We start from the raw sequence: 24,497 nt of genomic DNA, 5'->3' as shown, positions 1-24,497 counted from the left end.
CTAGAATATATCATTTCCTTCTTCTGGCTGAGGCAATTAAGAGATTTAGTACTTTCAATCTATCAGACATTGTTTCATTCATTTGTCATATGGTACCTGGTGGCAGCCCCTTCACATATGTCCAAGAATGTTTTTCATCCTAAAATAATACTTAGGAATGTGTGAACTCACTTTCGTTCTGTGATGCACACTTTGAACAGTTCTCTAGAATACTGCTCAGACTCAGCTGGTGGAGAGCAATTACCTGGTGCATGAGTCAAATACAAGGCTATGTTCTCTCTAAAGATTTGTGTTGGTTCACTTTTCACAGATTCAGAAACCTCATGAATCAAGGCATTATGCCCTTGTTGGCACTTCCTCATGTGGTTGATCAGACAGACCTGAATGTGAGCTTATACCTGATTTATGCAAGATAGAATGGAAATTTTAGTTGTAATTAAATACAAAATTAATAAAAGGGTAACAATCAAGTCCCCTGCCAGTTTTCTTCCACTGGGACACATCCTTTCCTTGTGTTAAGTCTAGTTGGCACCTCTGGTCTTTGGACAACTGGTGCCCATATCTGCCCTGAAATAACGTGTAGGAATTTGTATGGAACAGTAGTTTATAGAGTGTCTTTTCTAGTAAATAGACCTGTGCTTCAATCCCTATTTTGCCATGTTTCAAATGTTTTACCACCCTTTTTTAAACATTGGTCTCCATTTTTTAATCATCCTATTTAAACATTTTAAAATGTCTAACCACACTATTTAGAATTACCATACTATTTAAACATTTAAGTCTCCATTTTTTTCTGTAAAATTGGAGTAATGCAAGTTACCTTATAGGCATTCTAAAAATCAAATAAATCAGTGAATCTAAAGCATTTGTCTGAGGTCCTGATACATGATTTAGTTCATCTTTGCTTGTTATACAAATTAGAAGTTAATGTACTGAGTTGGAAAGTGAGCTACCCAAGCTACCTTATTAATAGGCAGGCATTCAAAATCCCTTTCTGTGGGATGGGAACGAAAGTATAACAAGAAGCACAGTCGAGTCTAAAGCAGGAAGAACAAAAGACAAGAAACGTTAAACACATAGGAATGCTGAGAAAATAAAGAAGCCTCCTTGGTGTGATTAAACATATGTGCTTGGATTTTAAATATAAATAATCAGTCTAGGGGAGAAAACATGAAATGAAAGCAAATGTGTAATCTATAGATACTCAAGACAACCAGCTCAGAGTATATGATAGTTGGGCGCTGAGAAGTTTTGAGGCAGAAGGGCAAAGGGTTTGTCAAAAAGGGGTTATTAGATCATGCTTCCAACATCTGGAGTTGTGGGAGAACATCTGTGATGTAGAGTGAGGCTGAAGAAGAGGTCACTGCTCCCTGACACACTGGACGGCTACAGTCCAGCCCAGCTACTCTGACTTCTCTCAGAAGGTCCCCAGCATTCACGAAGGCTAATTCTAGAGACCTCTCAGTGAGAATTCTTTACTAGAGGGCCTCTGGAATTCAGCAAATATTATATAGAAATAAGGTTTGTATTATTTATCACTGGAGGCTTTATGTTGCATATTTAACTTCCTTAGATTCATGTAATATATTTTTTCTTTTGTTCCAAGGTGTAGACTTAAACTTTCTTGGAATATGTGTCAGTCTGTGTAGAAAAGAGAAACAAATTCATAGACATTCATATGTTTATAAGAAAGAACTTTAAATACAAAAGCAATTGAATATTGAGAAAACATCCCAGCCTAGTCCAGATCAAGTTCATAAATCCAATATTAACCCATAAGTCTGATACCAATCTATAAAGGCCTCTTTGGACTCACGAAACACATGCAATGACACTGAATGCAGGAAGATCACAGGCCAAGGGATAGGAAGTTTTGTGGATACAGTGGCATTGTAAGCATTCTCAGCACTGGCAGGGGTCTTCATGTAGCTCTTTCTGCCTGTCAAGGTGTGGCATGTCAACTGCAATATCTCCCAGGGAGTGACCCTGTGTCCCACCTCTAGAAATCTTCTTAGTGCCTCCAAATGATGTCATCAAACTATGACCTGATAGATAGGTTAGACTCTACTCCTTCACTCTGAATTCTCAAATTGACACCAGATTATGTAACTACCAGAGAATGTATACTATATATATTCTTGATGATTCATTCATGATGATTTTACAGTATACATTGTTCATTCTTGTATGATTTTCATTCCTACAATGAATGAAAATAGTTGATTCTTGATGATTTTACAGTATTCATTGTCTCACAATCCAAATAATTTTCAAAGTCCAGAAATCATTCCTCAGTTCTAATCATTATTCGGATTACAAGTTGATATTAATATTTCTTTGAGCTTTCAGAGCACAATCATTTTTAGCAATAGTATATAGTTAAAAGTTAAATGATAAGAGAAATGTGATAGATCTTTCTTAAAAGTTGTTTTTATTCAACAATTCTGTGTTTTTGATTTTATTATCCCCAATAGAGAAATAAAGACTTGGGTAATCTAAACAACTTCTAAAGAGGGAGTTGGTGAGATCATTTGAATTTGAATTTGTCTCCAAAACTCATGTTCTTAACCCTGTTGTTTTTGTATCTTGATAAATTAGTAAGATTTGGGAGAGCAAGCACCTTATATTTTCATCTCTGTATTAGAGGATGTGATACAGTGCTCAATTCAGACTGGATGCTCAGTAAAATATTTTTGACTGGATGAAAGAATCAAAAGATTTTCTCGTGATTCAGTCTCCACACTCTACAAGTTCTTAGAGAAGCTGTAGCCCACCTGCGATGTTGTCAGCCTCAGCCTCACCTGTGAGCTTTACCTAATTAACATGAAACCCAAGTTTCTACTTAAGAATAAACTTTGAGAACTTCTTAATTGATTTTGTAAATTTTCAAGGGACAAATCCAACGTGGAAGTTATCCGAGGAAGGGAAAAATAAATCATCCACACTACGAGACTAAGATTCTTAGAAACACCCAGCAATCAAAAGGATGGCTTTGCTATTGACTTGTCCTAGCAAATTCACTGTATATTTCAAATAAGGTCAAATGTGTTACTCAGAAGACAGCCCACAAGAAAAGCCTTGGGTGTCCATATGTTTCCCGTTATACATAGAAAAAGTCTTCATTGACATCTTTTTTGTTGCCTATTAAGTTACTGTAATACCTCTAAGGATTGGGGATACAGTAATCATCAAAGAAAATAATATACATATATGAGATCAAATTAACCCTACTACACTTAATTCTGTGAATTGCTAGTGTGTCTCTGTGATGGGAACAGTAAAGTTTACAGTGTATTGAACATATTTTACAGCTCTTGTTTATTCATCCATTCACTCGGACCACTTCTTATTTATTTTTATTCATTTGTTCGCATACATCCATATTTGGGTACCTTTAAGCCCCTTAATACTTCCAATTTTCTATAAAGTTAAAACTTAACACATGGTATCTTTATTCTTGGGAAATGCTAGTCTTTGTATGAGGGAAACAGAGGAATAAGTGTGCCAGAGAAACATACACCGTATATATTCGAGTATAAGCCAACCCGAATATCAGCCGAGGCACGCAATTTTACCACAACTGCATAAAAAATGTGCTGAAAAACTTGGCTTATAAACGAGTACATATAGTATTCTTAAATAAATGTGTCCATATATTCTGAGTCAGCAGGTGATTGAGGACGTGACTGTCTAGAGGAGTTAGAGAAGGGAATATTTTTATGTCCCGAGGTTTGAAAGATGAGTGTACATATTTTGTACCATTGAGTGTGAGCTCCTGGGTTTCAGCAATCCTGCCTTCCCACCCTGTATCTCCTCCAGCTGAAAAAGAATCTCTGACATTTGCTTTGAACTCAGCAACCATGGAGAGAATTGAGTAAATGCATTCTCTTTGTGTCTGTCCTCCTTTCTGTATCCTTCAACAAGGTGACACGATGCAGCCATTAAAAACTGTGGGTTCTACTTAGTTTTGCACCTGATGTCACCGTGTGTTCACTGTGCAACCTGGTTAGTATAGTATTTGTTGGGTGGCGGAATCCTGGCACTGACGGTGCAGACATGCATAATGCAGACTTCACTCTCAAGGATCCCTGCCATTTCTCACTCTCTGGGCCTCAGCTGCATGCCTGTGCTGTATTAAGCTGATTTAAACAAAGTCCTAGGGCTCTTTTTGGGGAGGAAAAAATGGTTTTGTTAGTTGTTTGTTTCATTTGGGGGAGCTACTACACTGGGTGCTGCTGTTCCCTGCGATTTATCAGAAATCCTTGAGTGAGAAAGCAGGATTGCACTGTGAACTCACAGAGACTCCATTTCCAGAGCATCTGTCTTGCTCGTTGGCCTGTAGCAAGTGACGAAGAGAGGGAACAAAGCTCTGAGGACCAAGGCTGCCACAACCAGTGGGGGAAGAAACCACCATGTATAATTTGCAAGGTCTCCAAAGCGTCACTCCACGTGCTCTCCGTATTGGACTCAGCAGTGGTTACTGTTACCGTGTACTAATTGGACCAGGAACCCTGGTGGCTCTGCTGTGTAAGTGTGGGACTGCCAGCCACAGGTGGATAGATTAAACCCACCGACCCTGGCGATTCCTCGGGAGAAAGATGAGACTATCCGCTCCCATAAAGGTTTACAGCCCTGCAATTTGTCTCTATCAATCCAAAGTAACTCAATGGAATTGAGTTTGCCTTTGGTTTTCGTGTTGCGAATATGCAGAAGAAACAACTACTTTTAGAAACAGGAAGGAAATATGAGAGGCTCTCAACTGAAGTATGGTTGCACATAAAATGATTTTCCGAGCTTAGTTACAGCCCATCACAGGGAACAGAAACACACAACCTCGTTACCTGGTACCCCATGTACCATGATGAGCACCTGTTAGCCCAGGAAGGCCCAGTATCTGCTGTCGGCCAAAGGGCATCGTCACCAGTTGTCTTCTACTCCCTAGTGCCCCTGGGAAAGTTGTAGATGTATAAATGTCTGATTCTCTTCACTGTCTATGGTAGTCCCTGCGGAATCCTGGGAACTCTTGTGAATGACCTTGCTCATTCTTCAAGGGGATAGAAGAAATGGTGGATTGCATGACATTCTCTCCTCCTCTTTTCTCTGGTAACCTCCTAACTATATTTGAGACTGGAGGAGTTGTTTAGGTGATGAATTCTCCAAAGTGGGAAGGTTTTGAGAGTGCGAGGAGGGACAGCAGGGCTGTAGGATCTTGGAGCGCGTATCCAGGCAAACTGGGCTCCATACTCTTACATTGGTTATTTGAGATGCTTTTGTGTTTGTAGAAGGAGCCCTGGTAGCATAGTGGTTACACGTTCAGCTGCAATCCACAAGGCCAGCAGCTCAATACCAGCCATTCTTTAGAAGAAAGGGCTTTCTACTTGTGGAAAGGGTTATAGTCTTGGAAACTCACAAGGGCAGATCTACCAAGTCCTGTAGGGTTGCTATGTGCCAGCATCACTTTTATGACAATGAGTGTGGTAGTTATATACTATGTTGTCAATTTGAGACTTTAAGAGTGAAGGGTTGGCATTTAGCCTGTCAATCAGGTCACAGCTTGCTGACCTCAATTGGAAGCACTTAGGAAATAAATAGCTCGCTGGAGGCAGGACACAGGCTCATTCCCTGTGAGACATGCCTGCTGACAAAACTCATGGAGCTACTCTAGAGCCTCAGAGCTGGAGAAGCCACATGGAGACCCCTTCTAGTACTGAGATGCTTATACCACTGCTGGTTCCACCCACTGGCCTGTGATCTTCCTGCATTCAGCATCATTGTATGTGTTTCATGAGTCTGAAAAGGAATTTATAGATTGGTATTGGACACATGGGCTAATATCGGACTTATGGACTTGATCTGGACTGGACTGTTTTCTCAGTATTCAATTATTCTTGTATATAAAGCTCTTTCTTATACACATATGAGTGTCTCCCAGGATTTGTTTCTCTAGTCTAGCCAGACTAACACAGAGAGGTATGTGTATTTCCTGGTTTCTTATAACAACTAACTGTAGCTAAAAGGTTGAGGAATACAGGTCTAAGGAGAATTTATTCCTCCTCAGTTACAGAGAAGTATTCTTCAGCCTAAGGCACAAGGGGCCCCTGAGTGAGGCGAACAGTGAAGGCACACTGCTGGTAACCAAAAGGTCAGAGGTTTGTTCCCACCCAGTTGTGCTGCAGAAGAAAGGCCTGGTGGTCCATTTCTGAACAATTAATCACTGTTGAAAGCCCTAAGGGGCCACCATGAATCAGAATTGACTGCAAGGCAATGTTTTGTTTGTTTGTTTTTTAATATAAAGAAGTCATCACTAAAAATTGGTCCTCAGTTATGGTCCTTAGAAAGCCATTCCATGTCTCTTGGCACCGTATGTTCGAAAAGGGAACGAAGCTGACTGCATTACCTAGTAGGGTAAGGCCACCTTCTTTGGGGGGACGTTGATCATCCTCTGTAAAATGATGGGCTGGCCATCCATGTTCTCCGAGGTAATGTTTTGTTTAAAGATACTGTGATTCTGTTGCATTTCTCTGGTGAGTCAGGTCAGTGGCTGAGTCTGCGTGAATCATGAGCACCTACTGACCCCCCCCAGGCTGGGGAGATTCCCTACCTACTACCCATTGTCTAGTCTCTCCTCCACGTCAATCTTTGAAAATGTTAGCAACTTGAAGCGTGCCTTGAAGAACCACAAACCTGCCAAATTTCATCAATGACCATCTGTACAGTTTTAGAGAATTTGTTTTCTTGGGGATTTATCATGAGTGTGCATACCGACTGCCTGAAACAGGTGAAGCTGCCACAGGAGCACATAGTCCTGAGAACTGATGACATAGAAACGCCTCAGGGCAGTTTGGAGTGAAAGAACCATGTGGCCCAAGTGATCCAAGCCAGAGGGAGAAAACGGCCTGAGACCGTGAAAGGCCAAGTATGGGTTGTGGGTTATTAGGAATGACAGCTTTTCTCACTTTACTTGGCCTGATGTCTGGAGTGAGAATGTTAGATTTCAAACTATATTCATGGTCAAGTATACAATGGGAGACTTGTCAAGGTGAGTAGAATCCCTGGTAGGTGATTGCCCGTAAGGTGATGCCTACGAGACCCTGTTCACAAAGGTCTCAGAGGGTGTTCAATTCAGTATATTTTGTATCCCAGTGTTAATTAGATTTCAATTCATGTGCTTGCCATAGTTCAGATATTACCCAGAGAACTAGGGGAAGATCACTCACTATCCGTAGCTATATTCCAAGTAGTAATTGCAAGGATACATTTTATAATGAAGAGCTGACTCTGGAAGAACAATTGGTAAAGTCATCAAGCTCCTTCAACTCAGTTGAACCACTGGGTGATGGAAATCTCTGCCGTGGTCTAAGGATCTGAAGATCCTCCAAAGCCAGATCCCAGAGGAGCAAGAGCCCAGCAGACTTCTCTTCATCAGAATGACAATTTCTGGTTGACTGCCACAAACCTCAGGAGCCCTGAGGCATTGCAGGCCAGGCATGGGGTGGCTAACTGCAAAAATAGTGGTTCCAACCCACCAGCCACTCTGTGGGAGAAAGAGCTGTCTTTTTCCATATGATTTACAGTTTGGAAACCCTCTGTAGTTTTTCTCGGAGCTGGGACTGGCTCAAGGACAGTAGGGTTGGGTTTCTTTTTTGCTTCTCACAAACCTAATCCTCAAGTGAAACAGGAGTGTGTGGAGTTAGAACAATACTTCTCAAACCATGCTACACAGAAAGTAGTTTCACAAGGAACTGAAACTATGCCAAGGAAAAACATTCTGCACTCAAATATGTTTGAGGAACAATGCATATTATCATTCACCACTCAGTTTGGTAGGTCATATTAATGCTATAAATCTCTAAGACTGCAAAGAAAATAAAACAGTGTACACATGCATTGAACTTAATCCAGAGTTTCTTAAGTCCATTTGTTCCCAAACATTTTCCAAAAACAGGAAATACAATTTAGAATCATTATGTAGGATACACTGAATCCAAGGAAAGCCATACCGACCCAGTCCCAAAACTGTACTTAACATCCTTCCTGACTGAAGATTTTGGTCATTCAGGTTAGGAATGTTTCTGTGGCCATCAGCTTTCATTCATTGCTCAATATATGGAAGCGTGTAAAAATAAAGCTTTCAATTTAGCTGTATTATGGAAAAAGAGATTTGGTTCATCTTGGGACTTTTCATTTTAGGTAAATAATCCATCCGTTTTAATTGATATGTTGACATGAGCATGTTTTGGATGTTCACTGTAAGGTTAGTGTCAAAAGAAATTAACGTCCTGGTGGGCTTGTGTTTTTCTCTGAGGCAGATATTGATGAGTGCACAGAGGGAATCATTGAGTGCCACAACCATTCCCGCTGCGTTAACCTGCCAGGGTGGTACCACTGTGAGTGCAGAAGCGGTTTCCATGACGATGGGACCTATTCACTGTCCGGGGAGTCCTGTATTGGTAAGCAGCTTTCTGCCATGCCTTTTATCCACCTGGACCATTGTAAGGGGAGCTGCCTTCCCAGTACTCTGTGCAGTTCCCAGTGTTACACAACAATTCGCTAGCCACAGGCTGCTGAAATAGAATGCAGGGACTTGATTGTGAGAATGTGTGGTCTCCACTCACTGCATATCTTATCTACTGATATCCATTCTTCTGCTAATATCTACAATGAAATGCTTTTAAAAAAAGATAAATTAAGTAACAATGGGCATATAGTATCAAACGTCTCCTCTAACCTTGACATTTCTGCCAAGCTTAGAGAAGAATATAACATCATAGTTAAAAGGGCGGACCCTTGAGCCAGACTTGGTGCAAACTCCAGCTCTGCCACTTTAAACTTGAGGGATGCTGTTGAGTAGCCTCCACTTCTCAGTAGCTATGGGTGCATTCTTATCGGAATCATGCCTCAATTAATTATTTTGTAAAAAGGACATGTAGCTCAGACTTAATTCACATGAGTCCTATAAGAATTATCCATGTGTTCAGTAAATCTTACTTCTTATCTTAAATAATGATAACTACTCATATTTGATCAATGTTACTTTTGATATTAAAGTAATGAATGATTTGTAGCTCCAACGAAGGGTTAATATTTATCCTAACTCTTCATATGCTTCTCATATTTCTTGATATTTCAGCAACAATTGTAAACAGATGATAAGTGAAGAGGGATAGATACAATCATGTATTTGTCATGGGATGGGGATGGGGATGGGTGGATGATGGATGGATAGACAGATGTTAAAATATTAATGTATAATTTAACTATGAGGACTAAATAAAAAATGTGTTTTTAAAAACTACATTGAAATAGAACCACTTAACCTTTGTCTTAGCTACCTAATACTGGCATACAAAAATACCACAAGTTAATGTCTTTAAAGAGCAGAAATGTAGTTTTTCACAGTTCTGGATTCAAAGGGTCTGAATTCAGGGTGTCAGCCAGAGTCCTTTTCTCTTGCTACAGTATGTAAGAGAATGTCCCTGTATCTATAAACTTCTGTAGATCTAGGCATTTCTTAACATTCTTTGACTTGTAATTTTCCCATGGTATCTGTTTTTCCCTTCTGTGTGTCTCTGTGTCTATTCTACTTGTGTAAAGCATCAATTAATGTTTAGCTTCATGACCCAGTCTTCTCAGATATGACTTTATTAACAAAAATAGAAAGCCCTTGTTTCTAAATAGCTGATATTTACTGGTAACAGAGGTTAATACTTCAATATATTTTTGGAGAGAACACAATTCAATCCATAATAAAATGTTAGTGAAGAAAAGCCCATAGAGATCATGTAGTTGATCTGTTTTATAATTAGTTGGACCTGCTTCATTGTTACAGGCTTCTGTGCCTTTGCATATATTGCCTTTTCCCTAGCTGGAATGCACGGAACTCTAGATCTCTGGTGATCCCTTCTTTTCCTTGATCATGTTGATCTCTGATGTTCATTTGTCTAATGTCAGCCCATGTTTCACCCAAAGCATTCTTTCATGTCTTCCCAGGAGTTACCATGCCTCTCCACTGCCAACTCTAGATCTTTGCCCGCATACATGCTGTTAACGCTGTTCTTGTTAAACTGCATTGAAATGTATTTGCTATAGAACAGGATTGTGAACAGAAAAAGGGATTTATTCTTCAGCTCTCCAATGAGCCCCTTTTGTTGGTGTTCCCAAGCTGAAAAAATTAAACTACTCCATGTTACTGGTGAAGGAACTCTGGCCCCGAAAGGGGATTGTCTTGACCCTAATAGTTTAATATGACTTAGACTCAAGTCTAGGCCCCCTGATTCAAAAGTATCCATCCATCCTTCCTGCCAGAAGCAGTCCCAGTTGATGCTTTTTTTCTCCCTGATGTAATTATCCATATATTGCTGCCACTCTCACAAACATCTCTGGTGTCATGGCAGAGGTGATGACCACTCAGCCTACTCTCGGCCTTGCCAACTCGTGTGCCTTGGAGGAAACCACATCCTGCACTCCCTGGGGAAGCCCTGGCTCATCCCTGAGCTGCTTCACGCTCTGCTCAGGAAATCTCGGCAACCTGAACTCCTTACCAGGGGATACAATTGTCTGCATGACTGGCAGTTTCCATTTGAGTAACTGTTCGTCTGAATTCCCTTTCATGTCATATGTTGGGAAAATCTTTGTAAATAGCCTTAATGAGAATGAGAACCTGACCTTCGTTTAATGTTCATTTAGTAATTGAGATCCCCTGTTGTTTCAGGATATGCGTGGGAAGCAGATGTATAAATCAAACCATGTGTTTTTCTTATCTCGTGTGCCTTCATAGTGAACTTACAATAGACTTCTAACTTCTTCACACAGCTTCCGTAACGCTAGGTGATACCGCCCCTGTGTCAGTGTTGGGCTCATCTTTGCCTTGACTGCTTACTTAACATGGCTTAAACATGGCAGCGAGTTGCTACCTAATCCGGTACCTTTACCCTCGCTGGTCTCTGTCAAGAACATTTGGTTCCTCTCCTGTTCCCTAAAGGTCTCCTTATTATTCCTTAGTTTGTAGTTCAAACAGTATTTTTACAGGGAGACCCACCCCCCACTATTTTACCTAAAGTAAAACTCTCCCCATTCACTTCATTATATCATTCTTTGTTAAATGTTTTGTCGCATTCTTAAAATTCCAAACTTTATTACATGTGTGTGTAATTATCAGTCTCCTAGCACAAGTATGTAAGTTCTTTGAGGGTAGACACCTTGTCTGTATTTCCATCACTGCACCCCCCCAGTCTCTCAGTCATAACCAGAACATTAAAAGCCAAACCAAACATGCTGTCATGGATCTGAGTTCCATTCCCAGGGGCCCGTGTTACAGGTTGAAAGTGTGTCTGAGCTGCCTGTGGCTCTCATCTTTGTGGAAGCAGATCACCAGGCCGGTTGACCTTAGTGCCTGAGGGTAGGTTGGAACTACCAACCTGAAGGGCAGCAAATCATTAATGTGGCTCTTCATGCCATATTCTCTGTAACTCCCACCAAACAACCTTTTCTTGATGTGTCTAGGTAAAATAAAATTCATAAAATGCATTACCATCCTGGGTTTTTGAGAGTGAAGCCATTTACAGGTCCAGAAAGCTGCATCTTTGTCCCATGGAGTGGCTTCAAATAACTCACCTTGCGATTAAGCACTGCAAATAGATTAAGCTAATCTACTCCTCCACTAGGGAAAATACTGCTAGGACTCAGTGTGAGTGTTTGTTAACAGGATTCACTGTGATTGTGATTCTGCTGCTTATAAAAGCAGTCATCTCAGAAGTGGGGGGGGGAGGGCGAGCCTCACCCCCTGTGAGAGCCAGGAGTGGAGCACATCCTCTGGACTGGAGGACCCTGCACAGAGAACCTCCCAGAGCTTTAACACCAGCTGAGCCACAGAACCAGGAGCCAGAGCCAGAGCCAGAGTGGAAGACTTCACAGCCCACAAAGCAAGCAAAGCTGAGTGGTCTGAGGAGGAAGGCTGTCCTGTGGAGTGGGGTGCCTCTGGGCTCTTCATGGGGAGCTGGGTTTGCTGACTCACTGAGCTGGAACTGCGTGCCTTCTGGCTGATGCTTAGAGCACAGTGGCATGCCCTTTCAGTGTTTCTTAGAGGCCCTGAAAGAACTCTGTAATACGTCCTGAGTGTACACCTTTAGCCTGACCATGTCTACCTGTATTGTAATCTGTCACTTCTGTGATAAGCTCCATAACTGTGAACGTTGTCTGTGAGTTTCTGTGTGGCCATTGCAATCCGTTATGGACTCTGGATGAAAAAGAAGAGTGGTGTGGGAGACTGGCAATGTCCGTCCTGTGGGAGACAGAAGACAACCTTCAGGTTGCTCTACCTAGGGACTTGCCTCGCACATTAAAAAAATAATCAACTCCCTGGGCCGGAGTCATTTCCAATTCATAGGAGCCCTCTAGGGACCCCATAGGATAGGGCAGAATGTCCCCTGTGGATTTTGGAGAGAGCAACCCTTTACAGAAGTAGAAATCCTCATCTTCCCCTGTGGTGGAGAGGCCGGTTGGTGGTTTCAAACCGCTGATCTTGCATTAGCAACCACCAGGGCTCCTCCACCTAAACAGACACTAAATGCATGGAAGTCAGTGAGTGAAGAAACAGACATTCAAAATTATATCAGGTAGGGTTTATCTTCATACTTGGCTTGGCCTAGCTAGTTGTGTAAATTGCACCAGTGCACGATGTAAGATATTAAATATCACAAAACCATGTAAGTCTTTTAAATAATTCAGTATAAAAAAAATATTTATTGAGGGCAACCATCATATGAGCACCTTGTTAGGCCTTCTGGGAATACAGATACGAAGAAGATCAATCTTTGTTCTTGAGAGACTTGTGATATGAACTATTCTGAATCACAATAGCATATCTTAATGGCACTGAAAATTGGCACATCGGAATAAAAGCCTTAAATAACATCAACTACTGATGCTTACATTAAAAAGAAATAGCATCTAAGGCATTCTTGATTTTTTTTTCAAAGTGGTTGTGAAATGTGTGCTTAGCTATAGTCACCCCCACCCCCACTGCCCTCCCTCGACAATGGAAAAAATAGCATGTGGTAGATCTGAAAGTGTAGGAGATGCAGGCTTTTAGGAGAGCAATCTCATGTCACTCCATACCAGTCTTTGTCAGATGAGGGAGGCTAATAACACCTGCTCTGTTGACTTCATCAGTGACTGTAAGCATCAAATGGCATTGACATCATAGAGAATGGTGTGCCTGTGAGTCTTAATTGTTTTATGAGCAAAGATGTTTAAGATCTGCCTCTCTCCCTCGAATGTAGATCATATGTTTGAACAATAACCATCTTACCAGTTCCTGCCTCTTCCTTTCTCCCATGTATCATTATGCCCAGAGTGTGGGTGCACCGGAAGTTGCAAACCTGCATTTTCATAAAGATATGAATGTGAAATGTTGTTGTTGAAGAGTAAGGAAGACTCGGCCTTTTGACTCAGTGGTTGGAGTCAGTGATTCTCACTTTTAGCAAAGAACTTGTGATCCGTTGCCTCTTTATTTAGGGACTACTGAGGACAATTAAATGAGTTTAAAAATGAAGAAAAACCAACATCTACTTACAAATTGGTATTTTATGTTTTTGAAAATAAGATTCCCAACTCCTGTGAATGTCAGTCCATCTCTGTGATCTGTTCCCACATAGAAGCTTCTTTTCTTTCCTCTCCCCTCTCCCTTCCCCTCTCCTCCTAACCCCAACCCCTAATCTTTGTCTCTCTCTCCCTCCTTCCCTCCCTTCCTCTCTCCTTCTCACACCTCACACAGGCACACTGAGCCTACCTAAGACCACGGCTCTCTTTCTACACCTCTACTCACCATTCAATATCTCTATTTTCACTTGTCACATCCTAAGGAAGTACGGTTTCCTAAAGTGATTCTCAACCCTGCCTCACTGTATATTCATTTTGATAGCTTTTTAATCAAGATATAGGAAGGAACAGGAAGCAGGGAGTGGTGTGTTGATCGCTCTCCGGCCCCTGAGCTGACACAGCAGACTCCTGTGATTACCTGTAGTTCTCCACTTGGACTCTGGAATGGCAACCACGTCTTCCTAGGAGTTGTGCTGAAGGGTCACACACTAGCTATCGAGCCTGGAAACAGTGCCACAGGCCTTCTTCCAGCAGCCCTATGAGCTAGGCCGTGTGCCTATTGTGATCCTTTCTAATCCTGACAAAAGAGGCATTCGGGGTCATTCCTACTCTGCCACCTTCCAGGATGTATCCTTTGGGTGACAAAGTCCCTACAGGTGAAGATTTCCTAATGGCCACTATGACTAGCCATGAACAAATGAAACAACTTTGGATGCAGGCCCTGAAAAGGTACACAGTGTATGCAAAGACCAGATGGGGCACCCGAGGACCACCACTCTGGTCCAGGCTCAAGTTGTGCTCCTTTGTGGCGCAGTTCAAAGCATTCCACTGTCTGTGTCTCCATGTGCTAATGTGTACGTCTCTTTGAAAAGTTACAGTGGGATGGGGAACAAGCAGATGCTCACACTGTTCATCAGGTGTAGCCAATGGATTTTCTGTCTTCATCCCCCTGCCATTCTGAGCTAAGCAGCTCAGCCAAGCTTGCAGATAGATACAGATATAGCTTTTGTGCATAGCAACACAAGGAGAACAGTAAAGTGAGAAGTGAGTCTGACGAATGGGAGGTTCTCTTTTACCTTACAACCAGTCTCAGCGGGTCCGGCCTAATTACACAGAAAGGGACCATGTCTCCAATAGTACATTGCTCAAAATCTGGTCCTTAGAGCACTAATGCTATGGTACTTTCCAATAAAGGGTACAATTTGAAAATATATTTGCAAAATTTTAGATTAACTATAAGTAAGCTGGTTTCTTTTCAGTGTCTTTACTCCATTGTAAATGCCCAAAGTCTAGTTGACCTTGTTGTTGTTAGATGCCTGCTAGTCAGAAACAATTTATAGTGGGCCTGTGTACAGCAAAGCAAAACACTGCCTGGGCCTGAGCCAGCCTCACAATCACCTCTGCGTGAGAGCCGTTGGTGCAGGCAATGTAGCCATCCATCTGATGAGCGTCTTCCTCTTTTTCATGGACTCTCTACTCAAGTGTGACGTCATTCTCCAGGGAGAGATGCCCAAAGTATCTGGCGCAAAGTCTCACCATCCTTATTTCTAAGGAGTATTCTGGCTGTGCTTTCTCCAAGACAGACTTGTTGATTCTTCATCAACTTCACAGCTCAAAGGCACTATTTCTTCTGTGATCTTCCTTACACTTCCACGAGTTCCACATGCATAGAAGTGGGTCTGAACTATGGTGTGGATCAGGCACACCTTGGTCTCCAAAGAGAGTCTTTGCTCTGTAGCCCTTTAAAGTAATCTTCTACAGCAGAGCATTTATTTCTGCCCAGGAATCCTGGGCATAATACACTAAATGAATACTTGAGAATGAGTGTCGTCCATTCTACAAATTTCTAGAAAATTTTGGTGACTCAGTATGATTAAATAATGAGCTGCTTCAGTAAATAGTTTTTCTAGTTCTGCAACAAAAATGCATTGAGTATATCCTTGTTCTTTAAATACAAGAATTTTTCTATTATTTTAATTTTATTGTCAGGAAATCATTCTATGTCTATTTATTAATTTTTTTACTGTGATCAATGACACTGTAAATCATTCAGCTTAACTGTATTTTACCTAATTATGTGATAAGGGTTGAGTGGGGATAGCTGGATTGTCCTAAACGAAGTGGTCCTAGGCATTATATTTTAGATGAGTGTATGTTTCATTTATGTAGTATCTTTTGCTTTATTCCCAGGATAACCTCTAATTTTCTAATGATATCTAGGAGGCCACTTTTCTGGCTACTATAGTAAACTAAGACTTGACAATGTGAAGTTTCAGGCCACCGAAACTTAGACGCAATATGTAGAATCCAGTTGCTATCTTAGACACTAGGCATATAAAGTGGAATCATACAGGGTTCCACAGGCACTTGATGGGGATTTTATATTTCATGAATAGGCCCCGTGGGAGCTCTGAAGACAAGAATAAAGTGGAGCCTGGAGTTGGGAGGAAGGCCTTAGTGAAGGGGTGGAGCTCACTGGATGGTACTAGAGGGTTGTTGCGTTGACTAAAAAAAAGAAAGAAACCCACTACTGTCTAGTGACTTCTGCCTCAGTGACTGCAGGGCTGAGCAACGCTACTCCCAAGGGAGCCCAAGGCTGGAACTTTTCCAGGAGTGGATCACCAGGTCTATTCACCCTCAGAGCTCCTGGGTGGGTTCGAACCTCTGACCTTGAAGCTACCATTATACCACCATCCCCTTTATAGGAAAGGTTGGATAATATGCAGGAGGATGGCAATACAAAGGATTGCTTTGTAGTGCTGTTCATGGAATAACTGCTCCTGTGTTGAGCCCTTCAGTGCAGCCACTGTATCAATCCATCCGATTGGAAATCTTCCTCTTTTTGGCTGCCTTGCAGCTTTACTAAGCATGATGTCCTTATGCATGGACTGGTCTCTCCTGACAACATGTCCAAAGTATGTGAGACAAAGTCTCATCATCCTTGCCTCTCAGAAGCATTTTGGCTGTTCTTCTTCCAAGACAGATCTGTCTGTTTGTTGTTCTTTTGGCAGTCCCTAGTTCTTGCAGTGTTCTTCACCAGCACCCTAATTCAATGCCGCGATTCTCCTTCAGGCTTCCTTATTCAGTGTCCAGTTTTCACATGCCGATGACGTGATTCTAAAGACCATAGCTTGGGTCAGATGCACTTTTGCCTCAAAGTGTCCTCCTTACTTTTCAACACTTTAAAGGGGGTCTTATGCAGTAGATTTAGCCAATGCAGGACACTGTTTGATCTTCTAATGACTGCCTCCATGATTGTGGATCCAAGCCAGATGAAATTCTCAGCAACTTTATTTCCTGTTTATCATGATGTTCCCAGTTGGTCCAGTTGTGGATGGCCTGAAATTGGACAAAACCCTTTGAGTATATGTAGCTGTGCACCTCTTTTGGAAGAGGAGAATTCATAGATTGCACTAGAATCTTAGAATGACCCAGGTCACAAAATGAAAGTAAGAACAACTGCTGAAATCACCAGATCCAGGCTCAGGGTTTCCAGCCACCTCTGATTGAACTTCTCTGAGTCTCAGGAGGGATATTCACCTGCATTCTTTGCTGTGCACACCTTGATATGGAATTGCTTGTACTTGTCAGAGCCCAGCCTCTTGGGGCTCAGTATGAGCAATTGCTTCATTACAAACATCTTTGGCTTGGCTGTGTTTAAGAGACAGATCAGCTCTGAGCAACAATTCAGAAGCCAGCATCTACAACTTGTTTGGAGTGAATATTGAATTGTTTGTTTTAGTTCCACTTTCCTCGTGTGTCTGCGAGATATTTACTTGTGCATTTGTGAGCAGGGGATTTTAAGCAGTCTTACTCCAAACAAAGACAGCACTGTCAGCATACACTCACCATTCATTTTTGTCAGGAATATTTATTGAGAGTGGGGGGGTACCCTGTGCCACTCTGTGCATCACGCACTGGGCATTCAGGTTGGAGTAAGACACAGCCTTCTAGGCTAAAGAGGGCTTGGAGGAGGTGGTCAGGCATGAGGGAGATGCATGGACTTTAAAACATTTTTGGAAAAGGGAATGAAAAACAATGGAATCTTTCACAAACTTTTGGTGTTCCTTTGTATATAAGCAAACAAACAATAACAGACTAAAGAAAAATGGTTAACTTCTCTCCAAGCCGAGGCATGAAGGGGGACAACATATTCCAGAAATCTCTCATAGAAGATGATTTCTTTTCACTAAATCTGGAGGTGGATACCCGTGAACTTGTGTAGACAAAGTAGGTCCCAAGAAAAGGATTCCAGGGAGGGGGAGCAAATAGCAGTCTAATAGGAGGCATGGGCAAGATCTAGTTCTATTCTATAGAAAACATCAAACAACAGCAACAAAAACCCACTGCCATGGATTCGATTTTGATGTTCAGTGACCCTTTAGAGCAGCGGTTCTCAGCCTGTGGGTCACGACCCCTTTGGTTGTCAAACAACCCAGTAGCAAAATTACAGTGATGAAGTAGCAGTGAAAATATTTTTATGGTTGGGGGGGTCACCACAACATGAGGAACTGTATTAAAGGGTCACAGCATTAGGAAGGTTGAGAACTGCTACTGTAGAGGATTCCTGAAGCTGTAAATCTTTAAAGGAGCCCATAGCCTCATCTTTCTTCTGTGGAGCAGCTGAGAGATTCAAACTGCCAATCCTCCAGTTTGCAGTCCACTGCTTACCTTACAGTGTACACTAGGGTGTCTTTAAATTTTGCCTCTAGATGGTAAGATTTCCAACAAGGATGAGGTACCAGACATATTAGCCCATATGTCCAATACCAATTTGTAAGGACCTCTTCAAATTCACAAAATACATGCAATGATGCCAAATGTAGGAAGATCACAGGCCAGTGGGTTGGAAATCTTGTGGATCCAGTGGCGTTGTAAGCATCTCAATGCTGGCAGGGGTCTTCACGTGGTTCCTCCAGTTCCTAGGACACAGTGGTCTATCAGTGTAGTACCATGTGTCTTGTCATTAGAGCATCCTCTCAGGGAGTGAACAGAGAGAGAGTCTCCAAGAAAAAAAAATACAGGAGTTCCCAGAACTCTTAGGAGAAGGCCAGGCCCACACAGAGGCCTCCTTGATGGTGATCTGATTGACAGTCTAGACTCCACCCCTACACTCTTAATCCTCAAATTGACAAACAATTATATAACTACCACACGTGTTGTGGATATCAAGGAGGAGGAGTCCTTGGGCCATGCACACGGTTAATGCACTTGGCTGCCACCCCCAAAAACCAGATAGTTGAATCCATCCAGAGATGTCTTGGGGAAAAAAGCCTCACAATCTACTTCTGAAAAAGCGGTCATTATGTTCTAAAATTGATTATGGTACTGATGGTACAACTCTTCTGGGTATGACACAACTATTGAATTGTATGGCATGTGGACTGTGTGCCAATAAAATGGTTTCCTTTGTTTAAAAGTAGCAATCGAAAGTGCTATGACACATGATTCTACTGCGACATCCCTGGGATTGACTGGAGTCTCAGCTGGTACTCCTATGTGGGAGATGGCTTGAAAGAAGTCTGGAAACAGACACGGAGCCCAGTTGATAAAAGTCCTTGGGCTCTAACCTAAGGAATGTAAGGACTGGCATCCTATTTGCTCCTCTCAGTGCTTTGCAATGGTACAGAAAATATTCAATTATTTTAAAGTATCTTTGTAACATAAATGATGGCTCTATAAATGGAGTGGTTTTCTCCCAAAATTCAACTTCTCTATCACAAACATATCAATGTGATTCTTTTCATATGTGTAGTTTTGCTTGTATAATTCTGATTGATTAGGCTTATTTTCTCCAGAAAAGAGCAAGGCCCTCCCAATTAACCAGCTACCGATTAGAATTATTATTGAGCAACCAATATCTGTCAACATCGTGCCCTGTAATCCTCATGACAACCCCAGAAGGTTGCCACGCACTCCTGCTTTATAGATGGAACCAGGGAGAAGGTCAGGAAGGTCAGGCTTTCCCAGGCTGCTCCCATAAGGGGTAACCGTTCCTCAGCTGAGAGTTGGTGAAAAGAATGTATTCATGCAGATCGTTTGGAGATAGATGTATATGGGTTTCAAAATCATGAAAAAACTCCATTACCTTTTAATTCTACCACCACCCCCACACACACAAACTTTTTGAAGTCCCCTTATATATACACAATTATGTAAGCTTTGGATTCTCTGTAGAAATGTTTGAGAAACATTGATTGTTTAAGTGACCCAAGCTTTGTTATCTTCTAAGTGGGTATGATGGAAATGCTAACATTCTAAGTTTGGGGAAGGATAAATGAGATCATGTATTTGGAAGGATCTTGAAAATTCTAAAAGTATAGTGCATAGACTTTGTAAATGATCATTATTATACATAATAAAAACCCAGAGCTCTCCATCATGACTCAATAGAAGGATCTGGAAATGGTCAAAAAGCAAATTAGCTTCAGGCTCCTGAGGAGTGTGCATGGAAGGTCTTCTCTGCGGTTGTATCTGCCTCATAACAGTTAGCTTTACTAGGAACAGGAATTTTGTCTGTTTGATATATTAATACCTAGAATAGTGCCTGACAGATCATCTGTGTTCAATAAAGAGTTCTTTGGATAAGTGAGTTAATAAAGGAACTTTCAGAAAGAAAAAAAAGTGCACTTCCATTGGCCTCTGGTCACTACTTACGCTGATGAGTGAGCTGAGCTGAATCACAGGTAAATTGCAAGCTTTCCTTTGTTAGATTCTAACAGGTGAATGACCTACTTTGCTTTCCCTTGACCACTAATTTAGTTTTGGTCCTTAAGGTTAGACTTCCCAAACAAATTCAAAATAGAAGGAGTTTAATCTTCTAGCAGCCAAGAGCAGCAGGTTGCCACTGCTCAGATCTCCCACTCTTGGTTTCAGATTGGTCTCATGAAACCAGTTGATCTGAGTGAGTATGTGCTCCAACAGAGGAAATATGAAGAAAGGAATAATATTCACGGAAATGAAATCCTTCCAATAAAGATAGTATATGATCAAGTCCAGATTTATTTATAGCTTAGTTTTCAATAGATTCTGCCCTTCTTGGCTTCAGGGTCCAAAATGTTATTTTTTATTTCATCCTAACTTACTTTCTACTTGGGGAGAGTTTGGGGGAAAGCCGTGATTACCCTCTTAAAACATAACTCCAATTACTAGATTGATGAAAAGAGACACTAAGTAAAAAACACAAGAGTTATTTGGATTCTTAGATGTTATAAATGACTCTTACCATTTAGATTGTGATCAGGCTTCAGATCTATGCCATTGAAATGGATGTTCTGTGTTTTCAAAATGATTGTTGTTCCCTTTGATTTCCATCTAAATTGTGGATGCTTCTTGTACTAAATGAAATTACTTGGTAACTTCTCTGCCTAAGATATTTTCTTGGGATAGAAGACAACCTTATTTCTCATCTGAAACTTATTTGAAAAAACAATTTGTAAAAATAGAAGTGTTTTAGTTTTTCACCCTGACTGAATTCCTCATGCCTATTTGTCACCAAGGATCACATTGCAAAGATTGCAATGCAGACAGGGAAATGATGCTTCTTCTCTTGTGACTTCCACCCCTGAGTCCTGGTTTGCAAATAGTCATTAAGGGAGACTAGAGATGCTTCAATAATATTGAATGTCCTAGACAACTGTTGAATTCTAAGAAACCCATTTCTTGTCCTGAGACAGGGTTTTTCCCATCATCTTTATCTTGGCTCCTCTGTCTGTCATGACTCACATTCTGAATTTGAATTGTACGCTCACCCTTACAGATGTGAGGAATAATTTCATAGGTTCGAAACAGGTAAGTGCTTGGGATCTATTTCATATGACTTCTTTATTTTCCCCAGGAGAAATTTGGGTCCAAAAAACTAGAACAAAGCTTCTTGTTAAAATCACAACTCAACCTGATTCAAATTCGACAGTTTATGCATTTTCTTAATAGTTAAAAGATAATTCTTAAAGTACTGTGGGAGATAAGGCTAGGTAAGACCAGAATCTTACAAATCTCTGGCTAAGTAAAATAGGCAAGCAAGTTCCCATATAGTTATGCACAGTAAGATAGAGAAGACAGTGGTCACATAAAGTTAAAGTATAGGAGAGTTATACTTTTCAGCTGAGGGAGAAATTTTGTTAAAGAAATTAAATAATTCAATGAATATCACAATATAATGTGTAAGACCCCGTGATAAACAGCTGGTATTTATTTTGAAATAAGTATCTGTTCCATTTCTTTATAGTTCAGAGTTCATCTATAACAGTCTTCTCTCCCCATAAACATATATATAAGAAAACATAAATTTAAGGTGACTGCCATCAATACTGTAGCTGCTCTGTGCGGTAAAACAACCTTTAGATCACAAATATTTCTAAACATAGTGATTTTTATTATTCTCAGACACTGGTCAGAAGTGTATTGATTTGAAGCAGATTTGATCACTACTTACAGAAGCATGACTTGTTCCTGGCAGAGAATAAACCAACTTCGTTAATGTAGAAAGCTGCACCGCTTTCGCTCTCATCTTATCCCCTCCCTGCAGGAAATTGTTCTCTCCATCTGCAGGCAAACACCTACATTTTGTACAACCTGTAAGTAATACGCTTGGTAACCAAGGCAAGTTCATAGAGTGCTGGAAATTTATATTCTTTCAACATGAGTCACTTCATATTTACATTACACTTGTTAGAGTTCATAAAGGGCTTGATGTGTTAGCAATTCTGGGTTTGACTAGCTATTATTGTGAGAAAACCTTTGTAGATTTCTATGAGAATTCTGAATTTCAGTGGAAATTCCATATATATATATGGAATGGTTTCGCAATAAGGCTCACAACTAACTCTTGGTACAAATTTGAAGGCATCCTGAAGAGATGGGACAGCAGAATCTATAAGATAAGTTGAACCTTATGGGAGAGCACTTATAGAAGCAGTGAACAAGAACAGTTGTTACATGACATTGTGTTATGTGCTTACTCAAATTGTGTCACAATATAGGGGTGTTTTTATCTCCATTTTTAAAAAATTATAAGATCAAAGCTCATTGAAATTTGGTGAATTTTGAGGAGACATGCAACTAATGCATTGAAAGATTACAAATGGGATCCATTGAGATAAGTGAGGTAATTTGCCTAAAACTTGAAAGGCCCCCAGTTGCTGGGAACCCTCCAGTCCCAGGCAGATGAAATGCCTGATCGCTCTAACTGAAACCTGTAGCTGCCAGGCTGTAATCTCATCTTTTCTGCGGTATCTTGTACTGCTTCCATTGAGCTGAAAGAGTGACAGAGACAAGAAAAGGAACATTGGGAAATGTGGATACTCTTTTCAGTAAGATAAAAATGTCAGGTCTATACTTGTAAGAATGAATTGTGTTTCTAACACATACACTAGGGATGACACAGAGGATGGTAGATGCTTAAGAAATACATGACTGGTCTTAAAAACCCTGGTGGTGTAGGGGGTTCCCTGTTGGGCTGCTAACCACTGATCAGCAGTTCAAAACCACCAGCTTCTCCTCAGGAGAAAGATAAGGCATTTGAGCCCCATAAAGATACACCGTCTTAGAAAGCCACAGGGCTAGTTCTTCCCTGCCCTAAGTAAATGGTCATGGTGTGTAACTCTGTGGTCATGAGGCCCATTAGAGTTCAAGCTTGTACAGTAGGAGCAGATGGCCATAGTGGAACAGAAATGGGTTACTGGAGGGGGTTTTTCCTTGTAGACATTAGGAAATAAGACCAGGATATAAGAAGAAGTAAGGAAAATTGTGATCCCACACAAAGTGTTTTCTTTTTCCATGGTTTCAAGAGAGAGTGATAAATAAAAGGGGACATGAGGGATGCACTGGAAAACAACAGGGCTACACACTGAAGAGTAAGAGAAGGATCACAGCAAAGGTCATCTTCTTATTCAAAAATGAGATTGGGGTAAGAAACAAAGATGAAAGGGTTAACACTGAAAAGGGTTAACTCTTCCTAAGAGGTACATCATAGCATCTCAAGTAGTGACCACTCTAGCCCACTACCTCCTCTTTGTGCCATTGCCTTTTCAGGGTGAACACCTGCTTTTCCTTTAGAGCAGTGGTTCTCAACTTTCCTAATGCCATGACCCTTTGATACAGTTCCTCATGTGGTGATGACCCCCAACCATAAAATTAGTTTCGTTGCTACTTCATAACTATAATTTTGCTACTCTTATGAATTGGGTGACCCCTGTGAAAGGATCATTTGACCCCCAAAGGGTTTGAGACCCACCGGTTGAGAACCGCTGCTTTAGAGCAAGATGATATTGAATGACATCCTCTTATTGATTGATGTCTTCTTTTGTGTTCTAGTGGGTAAGGTCCACTCAATAGTTCTTTGCTGTTGAAGGAACATAATATCTAAGCGTGGTCTAACCAGTACCCAATAAATAGTGCATGGTCATCACTTCTTTTATTCTGCATCTGGCACTTACTATGCAGCTTAAAATTGCCTTAGACTCTTATGTTAGAAGACCTCAGCCCTCAGCCTTCTCTGTTAGCACCTCACTCAGTGTGTTCCTGTCCAGCTTGTACATTTTCTCCTCTGCTGTTAGAGGATCGGGCTTGCTCAAGCTATGAGAGTGGCACCTGATCTTGATCTTGGCTCTGGTTAATAAGCCCCCAAGCCCTCCTCTCATTTCAGATCCATTAATGGTAGGGGTGTTAGGCAGGGTTCTCTAGAGAAACAAAACCAGGACACTTATGATTTGATATTTAGATAGATAGATGATAGATAGATAGATAGATAGATAGATAGATAGATAGATAGATAGATAGATAGATAGATAGATAGATCAATTGATCGATCGATCGATAGACAGATAGATAGATTTTTTTTTTTAAACATTTTATTAGGGGCTCATACAACTGTTATCCCAATCCATACACACATCAAT

The 24,497-nt window shown here is 41.0% G+C and overlaps 1 protein-coding gene across 2 annotated transcripts in view; it reads left to right on the top strand.

Moving 5' to 3' along the window:
• The window catches only part of NELL1 (neural EGFL like 1), a 1,001,735-nt gene that overhangs the window by 948,258 nt on the left and 28,980 nt on the right, over positions 1-24,497 (top strand). The window contains exon 16 of one of the 2 annotated variants that reach the window (XM_004711601.2): positions 8,310-8,450. The exons of the other annotated variant lie outside the window; for it this stretch is intronic. Within the exon in view, the coding sequence (XP_004711658.2) occupies positions 8,310-8,450 (141 nt within the window). The remainder of the gene's footprint in view (positions 1-8,309; positions 8,451-24,497) is intronic. 2 annotated transcript variants of the gene reach the window in all.

Source organism: Echinops telfairi, unplaced genomic scaffold, assembly GCF_000313985.2.
Source record: "Echinops telfairi isolate 266 unplaced genomic scaffold, ASM31398v2 ScPeMD7_60;HRSCAF=208, whole genome shotgun sequence".
Classification (NCBI taxonomy): domain Eukaryota; kingdom Metazoa; phylum Chordata; class Mammalia; order Afrosoricida; family Tenrecidae; genus Echinops; species Echinops telfairi.
The sequence above is the reverse complement of the archived record's forward strand: the minus strand, read 5'-3'. Positions and strand labels throughout refer to the sequence as shown.